At 39.9% G+C, this 27077-nt stretch overlaps 1 protein-coding gene across 1 annotated transcript in view; it reads left to right on the forward strand.

Annotated features, from left to right (window-relative positions):
* The first annotated feature begins 203 nt into the window (after window positions 1-203).
* asic2 (acid-sensing (proton-gated) ion channel 2) overlaps window positions 204-27077 on the forward strand; it is a 402072-nt gene continuing 375198 nt past the window's right edge. The window contains exons 1-2 of the mRNA XM_084925296.1: window positions 204-473; window positions 1231-1850. Coding sequence (XP_084781422.1) covers window positions 1275-1850 — 576 coding nt within the window. The 5' untranslated portion in view covers window positions 204-473; window positions 1231-1274. The remainder of the gene's footprint in view (window positions 474-1230; window positions 1851-27077) is intronic.

Below are 27077 nucleotides of genomic sequence, written 5' to 3' on the forward strand. Positions count from 1 at the left end.
TGGTGCCATATGAAAATATGAAGGGCTCAGAGACAAATGCGAGCAAAGGTGGCAGTGTTTGTAGGAGGAGGAGGAAAGCTATTCAATAAGAGACTTTGCTTTTGAGAGAGCAAGGGAGGAGAGTGTTGTCTTCCCTCCTCTCTCCCTCCTCCTCCCTCACGCTCTCTCTCCACTCTCTCTCTCTGTACAAGCGTGTATTGGTGTGTGCGCCTTCCGTCTCTCCCGGCTCCGCTGTTGTTCGCCGCTACCACAGATGAGCTGGGAAGAGGAGGGAAAGCGGATGTATCTGGCCACAGGAAAGCAGGAGTTTGGATCGGCATACGAGACTAAGCAGCGACTCTGATCATCTCTCTCTCTCTTATGCTTTTCTCTGTGTCCCTCTCTCTCTTTCACACGCACACAAACACACACGTGCGCTGTCAGACTCACGCTCGCGCCGGCTGGATGTCTTCTCGCTAGGCTGAACGAGAGAGGTGCTTAGGCTTGTCATTAGTTGAGGGCACGGAAACCATGAGAAGCCTTGTGTGCGTGTGCGCTTATACGTGTGTGGCAGCTCGCATGCACACTCATGCATAAGAGAGTTACCGCGTGAGTGAGAGAGTGTGTATGTGTGTGCTTTTGAATGGAGATGAGTCGGGACATTAAATACACAGAGGCAGCTTTCTCTGGCTTTCGGCTTAAGTGACTTTCACCTCTTGCTCCGGGTGTCACAGAGGACTTAACTTCTGGTGTTTTTGTCTGAAATCTAGCAGTCACAGAGGGCAGCTGAGGAAGAAAGCGAGCAGGGCAGTTTGGGATTTGTCTAGAGTGTGTGTTGAGTGGATGTTTGTATGTGTGTGTTGGGTGTAGTAGGAGCCACAGGCAGTCTGGCAGCCACACTAACTCTGAGCTCAAGGGAGTGATTGAGAATGGAGGTGGAGAGGAGAGAGATGCCCTGAGGGAGCATCTTTCTCTTCTGCTTCTTACTCTTCATAGTAGTTATGTGGGTTGTGGAGATCTTTGTCTTCCTGTATCTACTTCCTCTCCTTTTTCAGCTGTTTTATCTTTTTTATCTGTTGTATTTGCATGCTTGCTGTCAGCGCTTGCTGCAGATCTCTGTTCCAGTTTTCTAATTTTTTTTTTTTCATTTTTGTCTTTTAGCCTATTTCCCTGCATCGTATCAGTGCAGTTGATATGATTTTAGACTATGAATCTAAGCCTTTTACTGAAGTTCCATCTCTGTTTGTGCAGGTGTGAGTTTACGGGTGCTCCCTGGCTGAGGAGGTGGAGAGCTGATGATGGATCTGAAGGAGAACTGTGGCAGTCAGGGGAGCCAGGAAAGCTCCAGCCTGCGTCCCACCTCCTGGCAGGCCTTCGTCCACACCAGCACGCTGCATGGACTTCGCTTTATCTTCCCTTATGGTCAGCCCAGTGCACGCCGCTTGCTTTGGGCTGTGGCTCTGCTGGCCTGCCTGGGATTGTTAGCCCTGGAAAGTACAGAGCGTTTGGCCTATTTCCTCTCCTACCCTCACGTGACCAGCGTGGATGCTGTGGTGTCAAGCAGCCTGGTTTTCCCTGCTGTGACCATTTGTAACCTCAATGTGTATCGCTTCAGCCGTCTCACACGCAACGACCTGTACCACGCCGGAGAGCTGCTAGCCCTGCTCGATGTGCACCTGGCTATCCCCCAGCCACACCTGGCGGAGCCTGATGTGCTTGCGTTCCTACAGGAAAAGGCAAACTTCACGGCCTACAGGCCCAAAGCGTTCAGCATGAAGGAGTTCATTGAGAGGGTTGGCCATGACCTGGAAGAGATGATGCTCTACTGCAGATACCAAGGTGAAGACTGCAGTCCCAGCGACTTCAAAACCGTGAGTATACTCTCTATGTGTTGTATTCTAAATGTCAGCTCTTTTGGGCTGAGCTGGGATCAGACCCTCTCTGCAGTCTCCTAGCCATCAGGTGGCTCTGTTTCTGTGGTGTTCAGGTTACACGTAGAAGGTTTCCAGTGAAGAAAAAAACGTAAAATGACTTGGTGGCTGATGATTGTGCTTTCCCTCCAATGGTGCAAGACTGAGAGCATCCTGGCTGTTTCTTTTTTGAGTTACTATGTTTGGCTGCACAGGTTGGAGTTTAAGCTTTGTTGAAAATCTATTCTTTTCTGTTGCTTTGTTGTTGACCTCATCCTTCACACAATAGCGTCACCTCGCTGGAAAATACAAAATATACTTCAGTGACAAGTCTAAAGTATTTTAGTCACTGAAGCAGAGGAACAGATTTGTCTTGGGCCATAGCGAATAATAAATTCCCTCATATCCGTTTGCCACTTTCTTTACTTCTGCACTCAAGTATTTTTGTTCTCTGAAATCCAGTAACACCAAGTACCAAATAAATCACACCACTAAAATCACTCTGTTGGCTTATCTCAGAGTGGAAAGTCACAGCTAAAACATACCGTTATTTTAATCTTTTCAGGTGTAGGACCCCTTCGTCTGTTCTGTGTTTCTAATGTGCTTGTACAACTTGAGGGCATTGATCAGAGCAAAGTGGAGGTGTGTTGGGGAAATGTGTGTCTGGTTGCACGAATAAAAAGGAAATTGGCTTTTTGGCCTCTGTGTTTGTGATATTTTACTTTTTGGCAGTCAGAGTGAGCAAGTTGTGCAGTAAATTTGGTTTTAACACATAAAGACAGCATTCGCAACGCCCATCTGTTGCATACTTGGATTTTGCAATTAGATCTATTACCGATTCTGTTAACAGTGCAGTGGATGCAGTGTGTGAATGTTACTAAAGAGAACAGTGCAGTGTTTTTTTCTTTTCTTTCTGTAGACATAGAGGATATAAATGGCTCTTTCTTCTTTGAGAATTCTTCAACACAATTGTTAAAGACTTTATAGCTATGAAAATCATGGATTTTGTTGCTTGTCCCAAGACAGTGAGTTGTATCTCAGAGTTATTTCAAGGTTTAACTAAGTCTTGCATATGCAATATTTTTACAGACCAATTTAAATGCATCCTGTGCAGTATCGGAGATTTGTATGTTTTATTTATTCTGCTGCTTATCTGTTGGCAGACTCTTGAGTTATACAATTCATCATACTGAACACAGAATCTGCATTAGTTTTAATGGTGTTGCATTATCATTACCTGGTAAGCTAAAGATTTTTCAACATCAATCAACATCAACTCGTCATTATTATGTTACTGCAGCAATGTAACTATGACAATAATGGAAGTTTAATGGGATTTTGATTGTGTTTTTGAACATGAATCCAGGTTTAAATCAACTTAGTAATATCAGTCACTGATCACATTCTCTTGATTGGCTTCATTCACACAAACAGGCGCCTTGAAACCATCTTGTAGTTGTGCTGCTGCTGGGAGAATTCCCATGATGCACTGAGTATTTCTTCTCCAGTCCCCTCTTTTTCACTCCCTATGCACAAGTTAGTGTTAGTGCTAAATAAATAAAATTGAATAAAACTATTCAGCTGTTAATGTTCAAATTTACAAGATTTGTGTTTTCATAAACATTTGTTGGTGCTGTCATCGACACAGTCTCTTTAATGGCTTAGTTTTCTTCAAAGGACACATTGGTCTGATGTACTGCTTCTACTTTAATAGTATTACAAACTTGGACTACTCCTCAACTACTACTTTTAATTGAGGAAGTTGGCTGTTTGGCTGAGTAAAGACACTGGCCTTGAGAGAAAGCATGAACTTTTTCTCCTTTCAGGTTAAATTTAAAGACTGTGAACCGTATTAAAATAGAACTGCTATTTGGAAAATTACTAAAAATGAGGCCAACTTGATGTTATGAATTCTTCAAACTTCAAAAATTCACCAATAGATTATAATCTTGCATAAAACAGATGGAAAGTATTTTAAGTGGTATGAAAAAATCCACAGTGCTGATTAAAGAAAGCTTTGCTGTGTGTGTGTGTGTGTGTGTGTGTATGTGTGTGTGTGTGTGTGTAAAATCAAATCTATGAAGTAAATAAGCTTAAGCATGCAAAACTACTTTGAGTATACTCTGTGAATCTTTTTGAATTGTATCTACTGGTCCATCTTTTCATCGTAGAGCAGTAATAAAATGATGCATGGGGTCATTTAGGAAGTTGCCCAACAGCTTGAATTTCTATTTAAAGATGCTGCTGATATAGCTCTGTATTAATGAGATGTTTTGTTTTTTGTGCCTGCCCCAAACCTGATCAGTGATGCGTGTACAATGCATGCAACAGCTTGTTGAAGCTGCTACTGGGATTTGATCTTCTTTGAAGAGCTCTTAATTTTGTGAAGTGGACTCACAGAGCACATCAACAGCATTATCGAACCTCTGATGTGTGTAATCCGAGCTGTTAAAGCTCCTCGCTCTATGACACTTATTTTAGGATTGATATCATCGTGCTTTATCCTGAGAGATGCTCGATGCAGACGTTAATTGGAAAAACAACAATGGTAGATCACACTTTGGGAGTAGTGATTTTCTGTTCATGCCTTCATATGGATACTTCCCTGGAAGTTCTGATTCATATTGCACTAAGCTGCAGCAAAGCTGCTGGTGAGCAATTCTCTGCTTATATCTGCCAGGAGAACATTTGATTTTCATAATTTCATTGTGTTGAATCTTCAGGGAGTTAATTCAGAGCTGGCTTGGCTATGTCTGTTCCTTTCCATGCAGCTCAGTGAGTCAGTGTAACTTCCCTTTAGTAACCGTCTTGCATATTGTATGACGCGTCTTTGACCTAAAGCCGGGTTCAAAGATAATCGTGTTGACAGAGCGGCTACTAGAAGGCACTGTCATCCTCTTTGCCCTCTGCCTGTTGCTGCTTCTGAGCTCCTCCTGAATTCTCCCCACTGCTCTCTGTCGACTTGCACTGTCTCTTCCTCTCTCTGTCACTGCAGCGACACACCTTCATATCTCCGGCGCCTTCTGAGTAAAAAAGAAAAAAACAGTAGGACCCCCAAAATAGAAAAACGCATGCATGAATGGGCTCAAACACATGGATCCAGACAAACTCATACACAAACGCACCAAAATATACATATACATGAATGAGTATACACACACTGAGGGACAGCATTACCATGACACTCCAGGGACCCGAGTCAGCGCTTGAGTGACACTGTGATGAATGACCGTGGGGAGGATTGTGGGGACACGAGAGTCAGTGTGATGTGACTGATGGAACTGGAACACAGTGCTGCACAAAAGGGAAACAGCAACAGTGTGCACATTTCCACGTATATGCATGTATTATGTGTTGCTTTCGTTTTTTTTTTTTTAGCATTTTTAAAATGCGCAGACTGCTCATCCTGTTAATTTCTGTTTATACATGAGTGCTTGTGCAACCTACTTGATGTGATTCTTTCTAAATAAGCACTTTGGTGTGCTCGTTTTTCAAGGATGGCAGAAAAGCAGGGCGCATTTGAAGCCAAATTCAGCATCCTCGCTTCCAAACAGCCAGTGAACAAAACAAAAGCCTGCCTTCCCCCCCCCCCACTTGATTCTTTCAACGCAGCATCTGCAAGGATGCTGAGTGGTTGTAGTGCTTCTCCATCCTAAGTATCAAGTTCTGACTGTGAATCTGTGAGAAAGTTGTGGTGCTGAGTGTGGAAAAGAAATTCAGAGCCTACCTGTCTAATACAGGGAATAATTTTATGTTTTTTCAACTTCTATCACTTGCATTATCCCAAAAAGATATGATTATATCATCCTTTCAAAAAATGGAAACTAACAGTAAGTTATTGATGTTCTGTACCGGAAAAATATTGCAGCGCATAAATGTAGGTTTCTCAGATAGTCTAGAAACAGTGACATAAGTAGTTTGTGCCTGAGGGATCTTTTTATTAATGAAAATGGATAATAGATGTGATTTTGTTTGTGCTGCTTTTAATTCCATTATTTTATGCAGTGTAACGACTTTAAGTGCTTGCTGACTCTAGCTTGTAAATAGCACTTAATATAATTTTTTGGCTTAGCTTTGCAGTGTTGATTCGATACCTGTCTGTCAAGTATTTTAGAAATGTGGTTAATTTATTTCTAGACATCTAATATTTTTACTCAGAGCCAAGTACTATATATTGGGTTAGTGTTATTATACTTATTAATGCTATTATTTTAATGGTTGTCCCGCTTTGCCTGAAACAAAGACCACCTTTTCCAATTGTAACCCTAACCCTAATAGACACCCCCTCACTCCCTAAGGCTTGTCATTCTGGAAGAATCCTGTTAATATCATACCTACACTTTATAATGAAACTTTAACCTTCGGGGAAATGGAGCAGATGCCAAATGTCTTTAATTTAATGAGCATGACTATCATTTAGGGACTCTTCTATTAACCAAATTGATCATGCAGTGAAAATTGTAAGAAACTGTGTGCCTAATAACTTCAACTCAGTCTTTTCCTGGCATAAATTGTACCCCATTGCCCATCCTTAAAATTTTGCTGGTGTAGGTGTAAGCCTATCATGTGTTATGTGTTTGTGTATTAATCAATTTCCCTGTGCCTGTGTTTGTTTTGCTGGGTGTGATTACAGCCATGATTAAATGCTGATTGATCACACTGACAAGACACATCAGTGTCTGCCAGAGTGAATCAGCTCATTGGGCCTCTCCTGCATTCCCTGCATGCTTCAGTAATATATATAAATACCCCTGTAGTAGGACTATCCTGGGATGACCCTATCACACTCTCAGGCTTAATGTGAAACCTGATAGCAGCCAGACCCAGAGGTCTGTATCAAACAGATACTAATTAGCTACTCATCCATTCCTCTGGCCGGAACCTTGTTGGAGCAGCATTATCAATGTAATGGTGCTGGCTGTTTACAACAACAGCAGTTAGTCATTACATGCAACCTGTGGCCTTAGCACTTCACAGGCTAATTATTGCATGGCTAGATTTGCCTCGCTTTCACCAGTAGAGCAGGAGTAGCTTACTGTCAGTCACCAATGTGTCGGGGGATTATGTGCTTTCTAATCTGTCCTCCCCCTTCTCCTCCTCCTCTGGCCACTCCATCTCACTAACAGCATTTTATCACTTTTGCATTCATTTCTCAACATTTGAAAGCCCAGTGCGTCACATTAGGTTTTAGTGGATGTACTGTATTAATCACTAATGTGGTATTACCGTGGCATTTTACATTCCCTGCAGGCATGATATCTCAGTCTCTTTAAAGGGCATGGAAAGCACTACAGCCACCCACAAGCCTGCCTTTCTAAAACACCCTGGAGAGGCAGGCAACCTGTGCTGTTTAACCAACTTGGAAGAAAAGTTGGAGTGTAGCCACAGACAGACAGCTTAGTGTGTGGATAGTGCTTATGTAGTAGACAGTGCAGCTGTCTGCAGTGGTGTATTATAGTAGGTTGAAGATGGAGTGTGTGTAAAAGGAGTAATTTTCCCCGAAGGGGTTTTCTACTAAAAATAATTGCCTTGGTAATTAATGTAATGATTAATTTATTTGTGTCAAAACAAAGTTTTTCTTTTTTTCCTTCTTCCTAAAATAATGCAGGAGATGTTGGGTGTGACCGTGAAAGTGAAGTGCTTCCTTTCTACAGCTTTAATCACGAGGAGCATACTCGTGTGTCCTTTTTTGTCACATAGAATTATTAAGAAGGATGGCGTTCCAGCTTTGTTCTGAGCTAAGTCTACCAAGAAGTATAAAGGAAGTCTTCTTGGGTAAATTGTTAATTTAACAGAGTGAATACATCAGTGAACATTGTGGCCTTTATCACATTAAGACATGGAGTACACTGCCCCAAAGCAGCTTGTTTTTTATGTAGTAATGATAAAGGATACTAGATTTAATGAGCAATTGTTTATCTTTTTGTATGTGATTTTGGCTTAGTGTGATGGGAGGCATGTTACAACCTAAATTACAGCCTTTAACCTGTGATATCAGGCTCTGGTACCTTACCTTAACCCTATTACACATAAAAAACACTTTAACTTATGATATGGGCATCAGAAGCATTGCTTTCCATAGTAGTCACAGGGAGCTGTGCTGGAACTTTGCTTCAAAGAAATTAAAGTGGAGTTTAAATCAGAAATCATCGAACTGAAAAAACTAGAGGCCCAAATTTGAAATGTATTTTTAATGGTTTATTATTCCTTCTTTTAGAATATTTTGTTTGGTTTCTGAAAATCACTGAAACCCACTGAAAGTCTTCTTTTCAAATAAGCTGCTCTCATTGATGACAGACTACTTAATTCTGTAAGTGTGAATCTATTGACACGAGGTATCAGTAGCAGCATTATAGTGCAATGGTGATCGTCTATCTAGTGAGTTAGGTGGAGTGATGCTTAGTTGACACACTTGTTTACTTCTGGGAAGCACATCACTAGCTGCTAGCATTTTCTCCAAGGATAACTGTCATAGGCTGGTTTTGCTCGACAGTACTTTTTTTTTTGCCTCAAGTGAAACAAGTTTGTGATTTCCACGTTTATTGGCAAGTGTAGTCTTCCATATTTTGCAAGGTGTTTTCATGGAGCCTGTTGAAGTAGCTCTGTTTTTAAGTACTAAACTGCCTCCGCATGCCTGAGATTGCCTCATTCACCACTCACGTGTGGTGTTGGTATATCATAGATATTGAGATATGACACATAATTTATACCAGTGGACAGTATATGGCCTGATGTGCCTTGCTAATGGGAAGTGGAGTGTTTATGGAAATGTGTTCATTAAGCTCTTTGTCCTTAGCATGAACAAAATACTGTCCATACTGTTTGCCCCAAAGCTGAATTCAGTTATAGGATGTTGACATAATATAGCCTTTCGGATAATAGGTTTTGCCTACATTTAATAATGTAGGCAAAACATTAAGCTGGAAATTTTATATTTTTTCTTAAATAACTGATCTACTGTTTGGTCCATAAAAAACAGAAGCCATGGTCATACCTTATCTTATCTTACTTTATCAACATTAAGATGAAAAAACAGAATAAAAAGGTAGAAGTAGAAAAAATTTGGCATTTTGCTAAAAAAAGAAAAAAAAAACCCAAATGGCCAGGGAAAGCTGATTATATTTCAGTCAATCAAATAATTGATTCATAAGATAAAAAATAGCAGCTCTAATTGGTTTAAGCTTCCTTCACTAAAACTGTAGGCAGTCCCATTCAGAAAAACGACCTCCATCCTGTCGTGTAGCTCAGGACATCACTAATGGCCAGACTACGTTTTATTCTTGTGACTAAGTTAACCACCCAGCGTTTCTCTGCATGAAACCGAAAATGAGAGGTTTATGGCAGAGGCATGGAGCTGTGGCAGGGCGGTCCATGAAGTCATGGTTGTAGATGTTGGCTGGCACTCATACTAGCAAAGAAAGAAGAGAAAGCTGAAAGAGGGGAGAGTGGTTTGTCCCATTACCTAAGCAACCTATCTGGAGACCTACTTCATCTTGGCCACGGGAGGAGGACGGGATGATGTGTGTGATTTAATGTACTGCAGGCTATGTTTATATTTTCATGTGTATGGGTTTGTGTTGTCATATGCAATCAGTCCTCATGTGTATTTGTATTTGTGTGTGTAAGAGCTTCTTGATGAATTAGCCATCAGTTGCTTCCAGCAGATATTGACTGTTTGTGAAATCAAAGGTCAAGTGGCTAGTTAATTTGAATTGCTTTAGTCTGTTTGGCAGCCACAGAGTGAAAATTACATGTTTTCTGAATCAGTACTTAACCTCCCAGAAATACCGTCTCACATGCTTTATTGATCAGCTTGAGAATTCGTATTATTGTTTACATGTATTGCAGATAGTATAGCCAGCCGGGAGCAGCACCCTGGGACATAAAGGCATAAAGCTGTGTGAAAGCCTGAGATTGCAATCATATTTATATGCTTCCTGAAGTTTCAGTGCAATTTTAGTTTTCAGATGTGTTGAAATCCATGAATTTCAGTGGCCACAACAAATGACTCTAAAATAAGCCTACGTGACTGTTTCAGAAACTAAAAGTTAGAAAATGTTGACTTTTCTGTCTCAGCTTGCTGTGCAGTCACCTTAAATTCTCAGTGTTACACATTTATTTTTAAAATCACTGATGTTTGCATCAGTGAAAGAATAAAATAAACATTGGTCACAAAACATGGTCATATTCATGCGAATGAATTAAATTATTTTCTGTGGTGACCTGTGTTCTTGAGTAAGACTGTTTTCACTTGTGTACCCAATCCCCCATGCTCGTATTTTGAAAGTTCAGTCACACCTGAACCGTTAGCACCAGCACTTCTATGGTCATCATAGCACTCCTATGTTGTGAGACTCATCCTGCAGTTTGATAAACTAACGCCACCATCTTAGGCTGCAGTGTGTTGCTACCCCCCGATATTTTCTTAATATCTGTGAGCTAGAGGGTCACTAAAACCAGCACTTGAAGCTGGGTGAGAACTGGTTGAGGGGCGGCGACGCTGTAAGCTTAGGCTGCAGAAAAGAACCAAGAGTATTATCGTAGACTAAAGTTCAAGATGGTGGAGTTCAGGTCTGTTCAAGTGAAAAGAAACTTACTAGCTGTGCAGAGACAGCTGACATTAATCCATTATTTATTATCAAAAACTGTTTAAGAAAATCTAGGTGAAACCCTCCTGGAGCTACAGCTTTTAGTCATCAATTTTTATTATTATTTTGTATGTATAATGTATTTTTTGTTTGTTTTCCTCTTAGATGTTGAGATAGTCCGTAGACCAGTTCTGACTCCTGAGCTGTATTTTGCCAATAGGTGGACATATATGTGAAAATCCCTTGATAAAACAGCTTTGCATCCCCAAAACTGTTTTGGAAAGCAATCATTTAATATATTACTTTGAAGTTTAATCTGTACTTAAGTATGATCAGGTTGTTACATCATCTACAGAGTTAGAAGCTCCTGAATATATTTTTGTTGGTTTCAGTTGGCACCTGAAATTTCAGTGCTTTTCAGGGGTAGGTCAAAGTAAAAAATGTTCATGTTTCAGTGTTTAACTGGTAATGTTTTTTTTACACTTCACATACCGTGTGCAAAAAGTATTGCCAAGCCTTCAAGGGTAATGCACAGAACTGAAATTGAATGCTGCAGTCAGGGTATCTGCTGCTACTGGAAAACCTACTTTGGTTTCAGTACTCTGATAAAGGAATGCATTGACTGCAATCAAATATTCATGAATTAGTGCTATTAGATCGAATTGGCCATTGGACATTGAACTGCTATAGCTCACTCTGTTAACATTTTTGGTCCTTAGTTATTTGTTTTGAGGTTGGATGTGATTCATTGTTCAGTTGGTATGTCACTTCAGAGTTCAGAAAGTTTGTTGGTGCAGCCTTATAACAAATGTATAAATGCAAATTTTTGTCACATGTTGTCAAAAGATTACGTTTCTAACTGTCAAATTTTTACTTAAGGTGCTTAAATGGTGCATACCATTAATACACAGGACTGACTGGCTGTCTCTACATCAGTTTGCAAGGTGGCATTTTGAGTGGTTTGCCTAAAGTGATCTCACTGTGGTAAAGAATTAACTTTACAAAGAAACAATTTACAATCTTGTCAAAATTATGCTGATCGTTCTATTGTTAGAAAAAGCTATAAAGTATTTGGATTTTAATAGGAGCTACACCGAGGGATTAAAACACTAAACTGAACATGGGACATGTAATTGATCCATCATCCATCACCAGTTCTCTGCATGGTCTGTACTGCTTAATTTCCTGCTATGGGGATTTGAGCACGCTTGACAGTCAGCTTTTTTGTTGTGTAAATTCTGATAAAGATGACTACATCAACAATGCCTCTGCAGGCGAGCAGAGCACAGACAGCTGGGTACTTTTTATCAACACAGTAGCCAAACACGTGATTTCATGATATCTGAAGTGATTACCTTTCATATGTTAGCCTTCTTTGCCTTTCTGTAATCTTTCACAGTGTCTAAGCTGAGCATTAGATTTCCAGAACTGACCAGTTGATGGTAAAAAAATCACAGGTTCTCCTTAAACAGGGTGGCTGACTCTTTCAGTCCTTTTTGTCCACCTGTCTCTTTTAATCTCCGTAAGCTACACTGGAGCTCTTTTGATCTCGATGGTCATACGCACGTGAGAGCTGGATGTTCAGGGCCCTGTTTCTGCCAGGATACAGAGACTTTGATGGAAAGCAACCACTGGCTGCAGTTAACTGTGGTTTAAATATACAAGGTCAGAAAGCATTCTTAATGTATTTTTTCAGTCAATTCATAACAACTGCATGTTGTGCAGAAAATATATCAATTACTTGCTTGTGCTTTACAGTACAAAGTTTAGAGAGGGAGACGAGGCCTAAGTAAATAAGAGGAATGGTACGAAGTAGGGCTGGGCTATATCATACCGTTCACGGTAATACCGGTGTAATTTTGGGCAACGATAGGAAAATGAAATATCGCGATAGAATATGGGTAAAACGCGCATGCGCAGTGCCTATGTTTACCTACGCACATGGCGGCGATGCAGAATGAGAAGAGCGAAAGTGGATCGTTAAATGAAACGGATGAACCAGAATTGGTTTGTAAAAATGCTGCAACTTCAGTGGTGTGGAACTGGTTTAGCTTTCGTCCGTCAGATACACAACAAAGCACTATTTTTGGTAGAGCATGCAAGCGGGCCGTCGTTATTACAGTGTTGTTTGGAAAATACGGCACACTTAAAATCAATCCTTTGATTTTTCTGAAAATCGACAGTGCCCCTTATAATCCCGTGTGCCTTATGTATGAATTCTGGTTGTGTTTACTGACCTCAAAATGATTTTATGTCGTACACGGCGCTCGAAAATCTGTCAAATGTTTTAGTACGACTTTGCTAAGCTACGAACCCGCACTGCTTGATGGATTGTCAGAGCATTACGGCTGTCGTAGGCAGGCGCCTCGCGGAGTGATACGTACTGTGCTTCAACATAATATTACCGTATTGTGTGTGTATAACCTCTTTTTAAGTTTTGTGGATATTATACATGGTTATGCTGAGGATATGTCGGCCAATTTCCACTGGAAATACCTTTTGGTTAAACTGTCAGCAAGGAATTTGCACTGTTACATTTTTATATAACTTTAATGCACATAAAAAACAGCTGCTTGTTTAAGTGAAAATACATTGATGGGTTTTTTGCACTAATAAAGTTGTGGAGTTGTGAAGCATTTTGTCTAGTGTCAATTATATAGTCAGTTATATCGTTATCGCAAAATTTCAAATGTATATCGTGATAAATATTTTTGGTCATATCGCCCTGCTCTAGTACGAAGGGTTAAATGTCTTAATAACCCCTTCAACATCTCCATCTGTCAGGATCTGCCTTGTCTTCAGGTATGGGTGCTATTCTCCTAGAAAGGATCTTACATTGGTGTCAGGACAATGTGTGATATTTCTATCAAAATGACACAGGACAGTGTGCAGACAGCATGACTGGAAATCACAGACGATGGCCCCACAAGGCCAAGGTTGGATTGATTCTCTGTCTGCTTCTGAGTTTGTCTGACTGTAGTCTTCGTTTTCAGTATATCTTGGAGTATATCTTTAAGTGAAGTATAATTGCAAGCTAAAAACATTTAACATTTGTTATCTAATCTCTGGTCAGTTTACTTCATTATGTTCAATCCTCTGTTTGGATTGCTAGTAAATGTTAGCAATAGATCCAAGTTTTTCCAATAAAGCATCTGACATACGTTGCCTATATAAATGCACTAACAGTATTTTAACATAAAATGCGATGAACCTAGTCTTACAAGAAGTAATGACATAAAAAAAGAAGAATTGGGTGAGACCAAAGAACAGAGCTATGTATGTTAATGCTGAGCCTACTGCACATTCGTAAAGCAACCCTTTGCATTATTCACAGTTAAGTAATCTCACACTTTTATCCTGTAATACTATTTAGCTGTTTATCTACCTCATGCACTTCCGCTTTAGTTAAACCCCAGTTGCGCAGGCTTAGAGACTCGTCTGTGACCCCTTAGCAACCACTGGTTGCTAGGGAATAGTGTGTATTTCCTGACACTAATCACCTGCCAAATGAAAATTTGAATTCCAGCCACTTTGGTGTAGTTGGAGGTCGCAACGACTTTTGGTTGCCAGGTGGTTATTGGCTAGTATCTGTGTGAGTGAGGTTTCAGTTAACTTAAATTTTACTTTGTGTAAAAGGATCATGAAATCACGGAATTCAAAGACCAATATTAAGTAAATATAATCATGACGCTAATTTAAAATACATCTCTCCAAGCTGTGTTTAATTCTGGTTTGTGACAGCTGTCAAAAAATAGTTTTTGGAGAATTCTCTCTTCCGTTGACTGTGCCTTACTTGCTGTGTTTTGAACTTGTATGACCCTAAAACTTGATTTCTGCTGTTTTTAAAAATTAAAGTTTTGTTCTGCTGAGTGAACTCAGTCTCACTTTCAGCTGCCATCACTGCCTCTCTCCTAGATTTGGCAGGAGAGAGGCAGCGCTGTGTACAAAATAAAATAAAACCCGCATGAACAACCATTTATTTGCTTGTTAGCATGGTTAAAGTTTGTTTGTGCATGTTGAAAAAGATGAAAGAATACACTATTTTATTCTGTCCTCTGTCTACTCAGTGCTCCTCAGACCTTGAAGTACACTGTTACAAAGAACAGACCCGATTCATAAACCCTAAGTGATTGTTGCCACTGCATGAGAGTGACATGGATTGGATGTCTTGGGCAACCTCTTTGCTGATGCTACATTGTTGATTTTTGTTTCACTGAAATTCATATTGGATCTGATTTCAATGTCAGTGATAAAAGCTGGTATGCTGCAAATGAAATGTTGGAGGACAGCAAGTGTTTAGGTTTCATGTTGCAGCTGCAAAGATTGTGAATGTCAGCTATATATTGGGGTGTTTTTATATTTGTTTTGTCATGTTTGATTTTTTTTTTAAACAGAGGTTAGCTGGTTTGCAGACCATGCCTGTGTTAGTGTAGATAAGTGCATTTAGTGATGTCTGCTCCTGTGTTAAATGAGAGAACCTGAAATGTTCTCACTGATCTTACTGATGTATTAGTTTTTACTTTCTCTGGTGCAATTAGCTTAAAACGACCTTCGAAATGACAAATGGAAGCAAATTAGAGTGGGAATTGTCCAAGATGACTACTTACTAATCAAACAGGAGTACTTGGACATAAAAGCCTGCCTCTAATACCAACTTGCTGGCATCTGTGGTTAAGATTAAAAAAAAAAGAAAAAAAAAAAAGCAGACCCATGGCTACTGTTTGAGGAAATGCGGTAAATAGCACACCAGTATAAAGACACAAGTTGATGGCGCAACCAGCACATAACATGTCCCCATTTTCTCACTTGGAGGGAAAATGGTATGGGCAGTGATGACACTGAATTTGAAGTACCTGTCTGGGTATTTACTGAACACCATGGTGAAAACCACAAAAGCCTTCGATAAGAGACATCTCAGATGTCTGATATGCTGTCTTGCATAAATCTGAACTTGTGACATTCCACATAATGGAGCATTGTGCTTTTATTGTATTCTGCAGCACTCATAGAATCCTTTGGGAGCTCATTTGAATGAATATTTTACCAGGCATAATCCTTTCTTCCAACTCTGTATCTTAACTAGACATTCTTTTCCTGTGATGAAAGTAAACTTAAAAAAATACATTCCAGTTTTTATTTTGTGTAAATTACGCATATATTAGCATCATTATCGTACAGGATTGCAAACAAATGCACTGAGTTATTTATCGCACTCTGCTGTTCTCACCTTGTACTTTTTACCTTCTTACCTGTTCAGTCATTCTCAGTCTAATTATATCTAGCTGCATTTGTGTCAGTGCTGCCTTATTTACTTTCTCTCGCCTGCATTCACACTCAGTTCTGCTTCGGCAGTTACCGCCTCGCTTTCCCTTCCCATTCATTATTCAATGAGTGGTTGCTTGGATGTCCACGGATCTGGATCCAAACTTCATCCTGAGATACCTCATGCGGCACCTCATGCGGCGACTTGTGACATTAGTAGCTGTCTCTATCATGTCATGCTGCAACAACACTTCACATACTGCTGGCAGTGATACCTGCTGGTGTTCCTGACAGGATGAGTGCATCTTTGTGAAGTGAATGTGCCAGCTCATTGTCGGCATCAGCTGATATGGGAAGGTCGGTGGTTGTGGCGTTTGGACTTGTTATGAATATGTACTGACAGCAGGCGAGCAGCAGAGGCAGTGTTTGATCTGGGATCTACATGGACATTTACTCAGTGTGAGGACGACTGGCAGGCAGGCAGGTGGGAAAGGAGGAGTAGAGCAGGGTGAGCTCAGCTCGGACATGTGTGTTAATGTTACAGCAGGCTAGGAGAAGACTGCTGACACCAAAAGAGGTGCCGTCTCATGCCTGGCTGACTGCATGAAAAGGGCAGGATGAGAGGGTAGAGAGTTGGGCAAAGTTTGTTTGTGTTTGTTTGACAAACAGGAAAAGAAAAAAGAAGAGACATGATGTTACAACAGGGCCCCTACAGCCATTTATTTTCATTATCAATTAAAGAATTTATTTACTTGCTCTTCTTAGTATTCAACATAAAAGAAAACAATAGTTAACCAGAGTCTAAGATAAATCTGTCCTATATTTAAGAAGCCAGAGGGTGAAAACAGATTGGTTAGCCACACATTTCAATAGATGTTTAATGGTTAGCTCATGAATTAACTAACCTCTTTGCAATCTCAGAAGAAATTGAATGAATGAAGATCTTTTAGGTAATATGGTCTGATGTTTTAACAGCCAAGGCCCCGGTAGGATCAGTAGTAACACTGCTTCAAAAGTCCGCTGGCACGAGTGGTGGTGCAGATGGGAAACATGGGTATGTTTTGCAAATGCATTGGAATAAAAATTATATTGGTAATAAGAAATGAAAAACACTCAGCCCAACAGTGTATTTTGAACAAAGATGGGCTAAAACAACAGCCATGAAATAAAATCTTCCTTTTATGAAGGTTATAAAACTCTGTTTTTCTTGGAACTGCAGTAGAATGATGGTCATTGATGCTTTGAACTCCGCTCTACTGTTTTGTGTCACATTATAATCTCAGTTTTCACTTTTTTTTGTTTTTTTTACCCCTTCTCTACCAGCGAAGGGAGACTAAATAATGAAATACTGATGCTCTGGTAAGGTAGCAATTGACTGTTATTTTCTTCTGCAGCCAACACTCTTTGTCCCACCTGCAATTTTCTACCAAATTAGTACTATTACCAGCAGACACTGACGCATGGAACAGTAAACAGGCAAGACTTTTCCACACATCTGTGTACACATGGTCTGTAGGTTATCACATCTGTGAATCATCTAGTGAACTATACCTCTGCTGTTAATGGTAACATGTCAAAAATAACATATCTGACTTTTGAAATGTGTTATTTGGCTGAATAAGGAGGATTTAACATTGCGATCAGAATGTAAAAGAGCTCATGTGAAATAGCGCTGGCACCGGGAGTCTTTGTTCTGCTTGTCACTAAAGGTAGTTTTTTGTTATTTAGATTGTATGTATGGTGGTGTATAATGCACAATGAATTTATAGATTTAAGAAGTTGCTGGAAACATTCCTTTTGGTCCATGTTGATATGATAGCATGACACAGTGGCTGGTTGCACGTCCAGTTGCATCATTTAGGCAAAACTCCAGCTCCACCATTTCCCAAAAGTGCTCTGTTGGATAGAGATCTGGTGTCTGTGGAGGCCATTTAACACAGTGAACTGTCATTGGATGGACATGTTCAGCCCCAATACTCACTACTCCACCACCAACAGCTTGAACTGTTTACACAAGGCAGGATAGATGTATGCATTCATGAAGCTGGCATCCAAATGGAGAGTCTCAGTTTCTAGTTTGTAGCTGCCAGGAGTGACACTTATTGTAGTCTGCTGCTGTCTCCCATATGTTTCAGTGTTCAACATTGTTGTGCATTTAGATATTTTCTTCTGCATTGGTTGTCATGAGCGGCTGTTTGAGTTACCTTTCTATCAGCTTGAGGCTTGAGCAGTCTGGCAATTCTCCACTGTCCTCTGAAATCAAGAAGGCATTTTCTCCGCTGCTCACTGAATATTTTCTCTTTTTCACACCATTCTCTGCAAACCCTAGAGATGGCTGTGTGAGAAAAACCCAGTAGATCAGCAGTTTCTGAAATACTTAGACTAACTCATTTTGCATAAACAACCTATGTTCGAACTCACTCAAATCGCCTTTTTTCCTCATTCTTTTGCTCATTTGAACTTCAGCACCATGTATTCATGCCTAAATTCATTGTTTGAATAAATGAGCAGTTGAACAGGTGTACCTAATGTCTCTGTAGGTTCTCAGTCATCCAGGTCATGGTAGCCTAAGGCAGGGGCAGGGATAGCTCAGTAGGTAAAGTGGTTGCCCCATGATCGGAAGGTCTGGGTTTCGAAACCACTGAACGGCTACCCTGAGTTATGTATCGTCCCTACACACTGCTCCCCGGGCCCTGCACTGGTGGCTGCCCACTGCTTCACGGGGTGAATGGGTTAAATGCAGAGCAGTAATTGGATCGGCCTTTAAGGTGTCGCGGATAAATACAACAAAATAAAACCAGTTCCAGTACCAAAAAAGAAGATTTATTCATAACACACAGGAAAAGACCCAGGGAAACAGAGTTAATGATAAAGTTAACAATTTCTTTTTTAATCCAAAAAAATAAAAACCCCGAAAAGCAGAAATTTCACACCCGAGCCTCAACTTTTGTGACCTGGTACCAAACAACCGTGGTCCAGGGGTTGGGGACCGCTGGTCTTGAGAGCTTGGAAAGAAAACAAGTGGTCTTTAGGTTTCTTGAAGATGTTTAACCTCTTATTCGAGAAGCTTTTTTAGTTCTTAAACCAAAACCTTCATTAGGTGTACCTAATGAAGGGACTGTCAGTGTATAGCCATATCTGTTCTCATTCCAAGTATTTGTTTATTGAAGATAATTTCAGGACGTGGGCAGTCAAACATAAAACCAATATTTTTCAGCTCTGCTATGGAAAAACACCTATAACCATTTCCTTCCCCCTTTCATATCATCTGCCAATATTATGAACTTGTTCTGTGAGACAATTTGTCATTGTTTGTGTCATCTGGCAATGTTGAGTTCACACTCTGGGTCGGTTATTTTGCACTTTACTTCGCAATTGTCAGGACAGGTGATTAAATCACTGTTGCCACAATGACCTCCCAGGGTTGGAAAACCCTCTCTCAGTTAATCGATTGCAGAACTGTTGAGGACACCAAGGTTATTTCTTTGTGAGATTTTGTTTTTGTTCTGCAAGTAGCAGTTTTAGTCACCTACTACAATTTAGCTTTCTGCAGTAAAAAACTTTTATTTTACATTTATGAATTAATTGATTGTAGTTTCTAATTGCTAAAATATTTTATTTGTATTGATATGTAGTTAAGAAAAACATTAACTCTCACATTTCAGAAAGGGGTCCTGAACATTTGATATTTTTGCTTTATATATTATTACATTAAATTGTATTGCCTGTAATTGATTAATAATGGCATTGTTTCAGTGTTGGTGCTTGGACAAATTCCTTAATTTATTTTAATACAAATACTGTGTACAATGTCATTGTAAGACAAAGTTTTTTAAATAAATTTTAAAGAGTTGGTTACATAATTATCATATTAAAAAAATAATCTATAAATTGGACCAAACTTGTAATGCAAGCTTGGTAACATTTTGGTTTACCATAAATAAATTGAGGTTTGATATTCGTTATTACTCTGAACTCTGGTTTCTTGTCTGAGTAAATTTTGATAAATTAACTGCTAAATGTTTCTGTTGAAATCTGTCTTTGTATTGTGAGATACATGAGCTTTCCGTTGTTTATCTGATGGTTGATGGTTAGGCATCTTATATTTGACCCAGATAATTTGGGACAGAATATTTATTTTGAATTCAGTAATTTTAGTTTAGTTTAAAAATGACTTAATACTTGAATTCCTGCAGCAGAAATCCCAGTGTCTGAGTAGTGTCCTGGCAGATTTTAGAGTGTGAATTACCAGACAGCTCTCTCTCTCTCTCTCTCTCTATATATATATATATATATATATATATATATATACACACACACACACACACACACACACACACACACACACACACACACACACATAGACTGAACAATGCTGTAATTTAAATCTCTCATAAATTAGTGGGCAGGGATAACTCAGTAGGTAGAGTGGTGGCCCCATGATCGGAAGGTCGGGGGTTTGAATCCACTGAAAGGCTACCCTGAGGCACCCCTGAGCAAGGTACAGTCCCTACACACTGCTCCCCGGGCGGCCAATGGCTGCCCACTGCTTCACTGATTGAATGGGTTAAATGCAGAGAGGAATTTCCCCACGGGGATCAATTAAGTATACATTATTATTATTATTATTAAATTGCGTGAATGAATTTTTGAAAATGTCTTTATGACCAAGGCTAAAGCCTAAAATTATATCCAAGCAATGCAGGGAGATTTATGATAATATATAATGAAGAAAGAAAAACCCAAACCTAGATTGAACAGTGTTTTATTAGTGATTGTGACTTGCAGGAAGCAGCATTTAGTGTTTTTGCCTCAACTGGTAAAAAATTTTCTTGGATATTTGGCAAAGCATTAGACTACTTTGTTGGTTTTTAAAGTAGATCCCTTTTCAATAAATTGTCATCAGAGGCTGAAATAGCTCTTGCTGTCAGACATGTCTGGGCCTCGACATTATATGCGGTTTTCAATTGTCCCCAGAATAAGCTGGTAGAAGTAAAATAAATAAATAAAAATTACTAATTATTGAGCTCCAGTCAGCTCACTTCAGTTACTTTGCAGGAGAAATTTCTGCAACTTTTCTCTTTCTTTCTCTGGCAAATATTCCAGAGCCTGCGACAAAGAATGTAATGTGTGGAGACGGCAAAAAACACCCGAGACACTACTGAGCTGTCTTGTCATTGATACTTTTAGATTGCAGGCACAATTTGGTATTATTTTCTCTTTCTGCCAATATTTTCCATCTTTAGTCTGTTTTTGAATATGAATCGTCATGGAGACATGTTTCAGATGATTTGAAGTAATTAGTGTTCTCTAAGAGGGGAAAAAACATCTTTTATCTCAGCAGGTGACAAGAGACTAGTCAGAAATGAGCACATCTAATGCAATGCAATATTTTCTTCCTTTTGGGATGAATGGCCCTGGTAAGATGATGGTATTTTTCCTAGCTCTGTCTGAAATCACAATCTTTGGAAATACTACGCAGGATAAACACATTGATATAGAGAGGTCTGAACAAAAATGAATATTTTTAACTATATTGCCTGTTTTACAATATTTCTACAGTGACGTGGCAGTTTAAATAGGAACCTATTTGGTTATTTGTAGAACTACAACTAATCAGTAATAAGATAAATCCTTTTATTAAATCAAAGCATAGCTATAACTGTTTTTCATTTTTGATTGCTACCTTTGTGGCTTGTTCATTTTATAAATAAAGTAAATCTGCATATAAAGTAGAAAATACCCTTTAATAATTTGACTGGAGACTGTGGCACTAACCTGTCTTTTTGTAACTACTTGACTGTTTGATTTGACTTGGGTAGAAAACATGTTGGATGAGATGGAAGTTTGTTCCACTGCAAGTGCTTCCTTCGAAGCTGTGAACTAGGGCTACCACAATTAATCGACTAGTCAGGATTGCATCGACTATCAAAATCGTTGACGACTAATTTAATGTCGATGCGTCGTTTGAAGCTTTGTAAGATCCTGAAAGACGCAGGAATAAGTAGTAGGATTTAAGAGTGTAGTAACGGAGTGAAACAGAAGATGGCAGCACTGCATGTACATAGATACCAGCTGCCGTTAAACCCCGAAGAAAAAGAAGCTGTCTCCGGTATCGTAGCTGTGTCTAAATTCAGGGGCCGCATCCTTCGGAGACCGCTTTTGTAGGCCGACTACGTTACGGCGACGTGACAAAGGCTCCGATAAATGCGTCCGACAAATGCGTCCTTCATTTCCCCAGATTTGAAGGATGGGTCGGGTGTGTCCTTCGTTGCCCAACCTATTGCAGAATTCATAGCGCCGCCCAGCCAATTCCAGTTTCCAACAATGGCGGCAGCTACTTAGTTTTAATATTACTCTTTCTGGTTAAACTTTTAAGATATTTCCAGGCGAGAATGTAGGTGTGTAAACTTCAAATATCTGCTCGGTGTATGAAGACATCACATATTTGCAAAAGTGCTCCGAAGTTTTCGGAGACATCTGTTACCCACCAGCTTGATAGCTAGCCGAGGCTTCAAGCCTCACTAAAGCCGCCGAGAACACCAAACTCCCGGCACATCGTTTTCGGATCCCCACGGTCTTTCGTTACTCAGGTTAAACATATATAAGTCACTTAGATAACTTAAAAATGTAATTGTTTGGCTTTTTTTAGTATTTTATTTGTTCCTGAGTAAATCGGTTTGGCTGATATTAAAGTTATAGTTTTTACACAGCTGAATAAACGTCAAGCAGACAACTGATTATCAGAAGTGTGAGATGCTCGAGAATATACTCCGGTGTCCTGTTATATTTTAGATAGCAAGGAGCAGACGGCTGAGTTTATTAAACTTCACTGAAACAATCTGCAAATTTCATTAAAATTTAATAAATTTTAATCTTGTCTTTATTTTTAGTTAGCACATACCTTAAACACTTAAAGCTGTAAGCTAATGATAGTTATATTAAGAGCAGATGCATGCTGGTGCAATAAGCTGTACGTTTTATGTCTAATGGATGCATGATCTGATTAGTCGACTAATCGCAAAAATAATCGGTGACTAGTCGACTATCAAAATAATCGTTTGTGGCAGCCCTAATGGAAAACAAAAGAAATGTGAGAAATCATGCTGTACTTATGCTGGTAAATTTAGGGAGTTGGTGTCAAAGATGGAAAGAGTGGCTGTAGGAAGGAGGAAACTTTTAGTCTAACTTAGTGGACCCAGGTATAGCCCACACAGCTAATTTTCTTCCCATTAGCTGTTGCGGAACAAAGCACAGCACAAAACCAAAGACAAATAAAAGACCAGAGATAACTAGTGCCTTATAGCGTCACAAGTGTTTCATCTTCTCATTCACATTTCCAGGGACAGTTTATTACCCAATGAAACAAGTATTTGTGTGTCTTTTCTCAGCTGATTTTTCAGGGGTTTTTTCAGTTGTCATTTTTCAGTTGCACTTGAAAATGACTTTTATGTATTCTTTTTTACTTTCTACAGTACAAGATCTATTACATACTATAATGTATCTCAAATTAAAACTGTTAATGGGACTTACCTTAAGTATGTTAGAATAATGCCTTAACAGTACAATATATTATACTAAGTTTTATAATTATGTGCAGCCTTACATGATAGCCACAAAACCTAAGAGCGAGGTATGTATTTCAGCAAGTGACTCAGTAACATTAACATTTGGATGGGTCAGGATCTGATGGTAAATTAGGTTCTACACATCCTACAGAGCAGCTGTGCAGCAGATTAGCAAATTTACACGATGGGATATTTTTTATTAATGCATTCCACTAGATCAATTCTGCACTCTACAGAATTTATGCAGAAATCACACAAATTTATCCACACATTCACAAGCAATTCCAAATAGCAGAGTTTGCTGGTATATCAAAAACATTGATTTTCCGTCAGCTATTAAGCTCTCATTGAGCTTAATTGGCTTACTGTTTTTGGAGGGAATTGCATACATAAAACCTGGTTTAAAGTGAATTATTATTAAACTGAATCACTTGCTCTGGTAGACTGCACTAGTTATAAGTGCTTCAGTTAGTGGATCACTTGCAGAACTTTGAACTCTCATGTAGACATAGTCAGTGTTAGTAAATCTGGCCCGTAGTGCCACAGTGCTGATGTGAGTTTTCTGCATTCCACTGAACATTCAGGGAGATTTTCAGTTTCTTGTAGTTTTCACTTGCCAGGGGTCTGTGGTAGCTATAAATAAATTATTAATAATTTCTTGAATGAATTTAAAATAATTGTTTTTTTTTCTTATTAGATGTCTGATAGTGACTTGCAATACCTAGCAGTAAAATAAAACCAAATTATCTTGTAGACCTTCTAGTACTCAGATATGTGATATTAAATCTGAGTTCTTGCTGTGCTTATGATGACTTGCTTGCAGCTTTTTGTCCTTTTATTTTTTTAAAACGGAGAAAATAAAACGGGTGACCTGAGGTGCATATAAAATATCAGCAGCTACACCAACTTTGGTCAGTATCTGTGTTAATGCTTGATGTCGCTATGCATATCAATTAGACCTCAAGGCTACATTTACATGAGGTCTCTAATGTCATCTCTAAACAAGAATATTTCTGCTCATAGTTAAAGCTGATTAAACTGCATAAGGAAGTTTCATAGGACATTTCCTCGTGACTCCAAAATGTACAGAAGGTAATTAAGCTATATGAATGATGAATCAATTTATGTCAAGCTTAGGCTATAAGATTTTTAAAATCTTAGCCAATTTTGAAATTGTGTTTGTTCAAAGAAACATGTGAAAACTCAAACATGAACATACTTAAATGATTTCCAGGTAATGGTGCATTACACACTGAGATTATTATTAAGATCATTGTGCTATCTCACACGTCCTCATGGGGACACAGACAAATAAAAATGAAGGCTTTGGAACTACAGCTTGCTGTAACTTTGCAGTGAGGAAGAAAACAACAGCATGAGGCTGAATGAGTCTGTATGAAACAGTGGGGGAAGAAGCAGTAAACAACAGGGAAGTGAGATTTTAACTCTCAGCAATATCTGCCAACACTAGTATGCTAGCTAATGTTAGCCTCAAGGGCAATAATGTTTACACTGTTTGGCAACACAGCTGGCTACTATGAGACTGATGTTATTTAGGTCGTATTGTTGTCACACATCAGAAAGATTTCCTCCATCTCAGATCTGCAAATCAAAATTACAATGGGTCTTTGTTTTCTTTGTTTTGCAGTCACCATTTTAAACATCCTATCATTCACTTTTTTCTCTTTTTACATTTAACACTTATTTGCTGCTGTGAAATTCCTGATTTAATCATAATCAATCACATTTTAAATGTGAAAAATGTTAGAGTTTTATCAGGATGGCTCTAATGAGTCTACCACCAGTTCACACAAAAGAATATTTCAGTTACCCCCTCACATTACCAAACAATCTGGGCTGAAAATTATTACTGGCTAAGATTTTGGAAAAGATTTTTCCTAAAGAATTGGAAAGCTGGAATAAATCAAAACACTGTAATGTATGCCTGGCATCAGGAGTTGGCAATCTGATGATCTAATATCATGGTGATCTACAACTGAAGTTGATTTGACTCTTAGGAGTCATATAGATTGTAAAATGAAAATATATTGATTTTTACTTTATCCCCTTTCTGTTTGTGTTTCTTTATCTACAAGCTGACAAGGTTGTTGTAATGTTGCTCCTTGATGTCATTTAGCTGACAGACCCCAGTTGCACATATTTGATCTGCTGCTGCAATCTAATCATTTTCCTGTTTGACAGCCTTAGTCAGCTTAGCACAGCAGCAAATGAACCAGTTCGCCATAGGCTGCAGTTGGGCCCCTCCTTCTTCTAGTGGCACTCTCAGAGCGAAGAAAGAGGACAGCTGTTGCAGCTGCATTACTGAGACAATGGAGTTGGAGCTGAATCACATTGTGATGTTTTGAGGTGGATTAGGAGGTATGATTGGTGCAGAGGTATCAGTGTTGCCTTAACCTCTTAGGACCTGGCGTACACATATGTGGACATCACATTTTGGGTTATTTAGACCAAAATACTCAATTTTGCTCTACAAGGGCCTTGACATCATCAACCACAGAGGCAGCACTGCGAAAACAGAAAACCCGAGTGGGCAGCTGGCAGAGGAAATAAACAGCTTCTTCGCCCGCTTTGAAACACCACAACAGCAACACTCATCTGCTTCAGCCCTGCTCCCATCCTCATCCTCACCTGGTTCCTGCACCGCTCCACTCACTGTAACAGAGCACGATGTCAGACGTGTGCTCCTAGCAGTGAACCCCAGGAAGGCGGCCGGTCCAGATGGAGTACCTGGCAAGGTACTAAGAGCATGCGCACACCAGCTCACCCTCATCTTCACCAGACTCTTCAACCTCTCACTGGATCAGGCAGCCATCCCATCCTGTCTAAAATCAGCCACAATCATCCCAGTGCCGAAGAAGTCTCCCATCTCCAGCCTGAATGATTACCGCCCTGTGGCCCTCACACCGGTAATCATGAAATGCTTTGAGAGACTAGTCCTTCAGCACATCAAGGATTACCTCCCCCCAGAATTCGACCCCCACCAGTTTGCATACCGTGCAAACAGATCCACAGAAGACGCCATCGCCACAGCCCTCCACGCTGTGCTGAGTCACCTAGAGCAGCGGCAAAGCTACGTCCGAATGCTCTTTGTGGACTACAGCTCAGCCTTTAATACAATCATCCCGGACATCCTCATCACCAAACTGGTCACTCTTGGCCTCCCTCCTCTCACATGTGCCTGGATAAAGGATTTCCTCACAAACCGGCCCCAGACTGTAAGACTCGGCCCTCATCTCTCCTCCACTCGCACACTGAGCACCGGCTCCCCACAGGGCTGTGTGCTGAGCCCCCTCTTGTATTCTCTCTACACCCACGACTGCAGTTCGACCCACAACAACACTCTCATCATCAAGTTTGCTGATGACACCACGGTAGTCGGACTCATCTCGAAGGGAGACGAGGCAGAGTACAGAGAGGAAGTCCTGAAGCTGGCAGCCTGGTGTTCAGAAAACAACCTGGCACTGAACACCAAGAAAACCAAAGAGCTCATTGTTGACTTCAGGAGACACAGCACCGACTTGGCCCCCCTCTACATCAACGGGGAGTGTGTGGAGAGGGTCCACACTTTCCGGTTCCTTGGTGTCCTCATCTCTGCTGACATCTCCTGGACAGGAAACATCTCAGCGGTCATCAAGAAGGCCCAACAGCGGCTGCACTTCCTGAGAGTCCTCAGGAAGTACAAGCTGAACTCCAACTTGCTGCTGACCTTCTACCGCTCGTCCATTGAGAGCCTGCTAACCTACTGCATC

The sequence above is a fragment of the Perissodus microlepis genome, chromosome 4, assembly GCF_051167445.1.
Source record: "Perissodus microlepis isolate ML-2025 ecotype Zambia chromosome 4, ASM5116744v1, whole genome shotgun sequence".
Lineage (NCBI taxonomy): Eukaryota > Metazoa > Chordata > Actinopteri > Cichliformes > Cichlidae > Perissodus > Perissodus microlepis.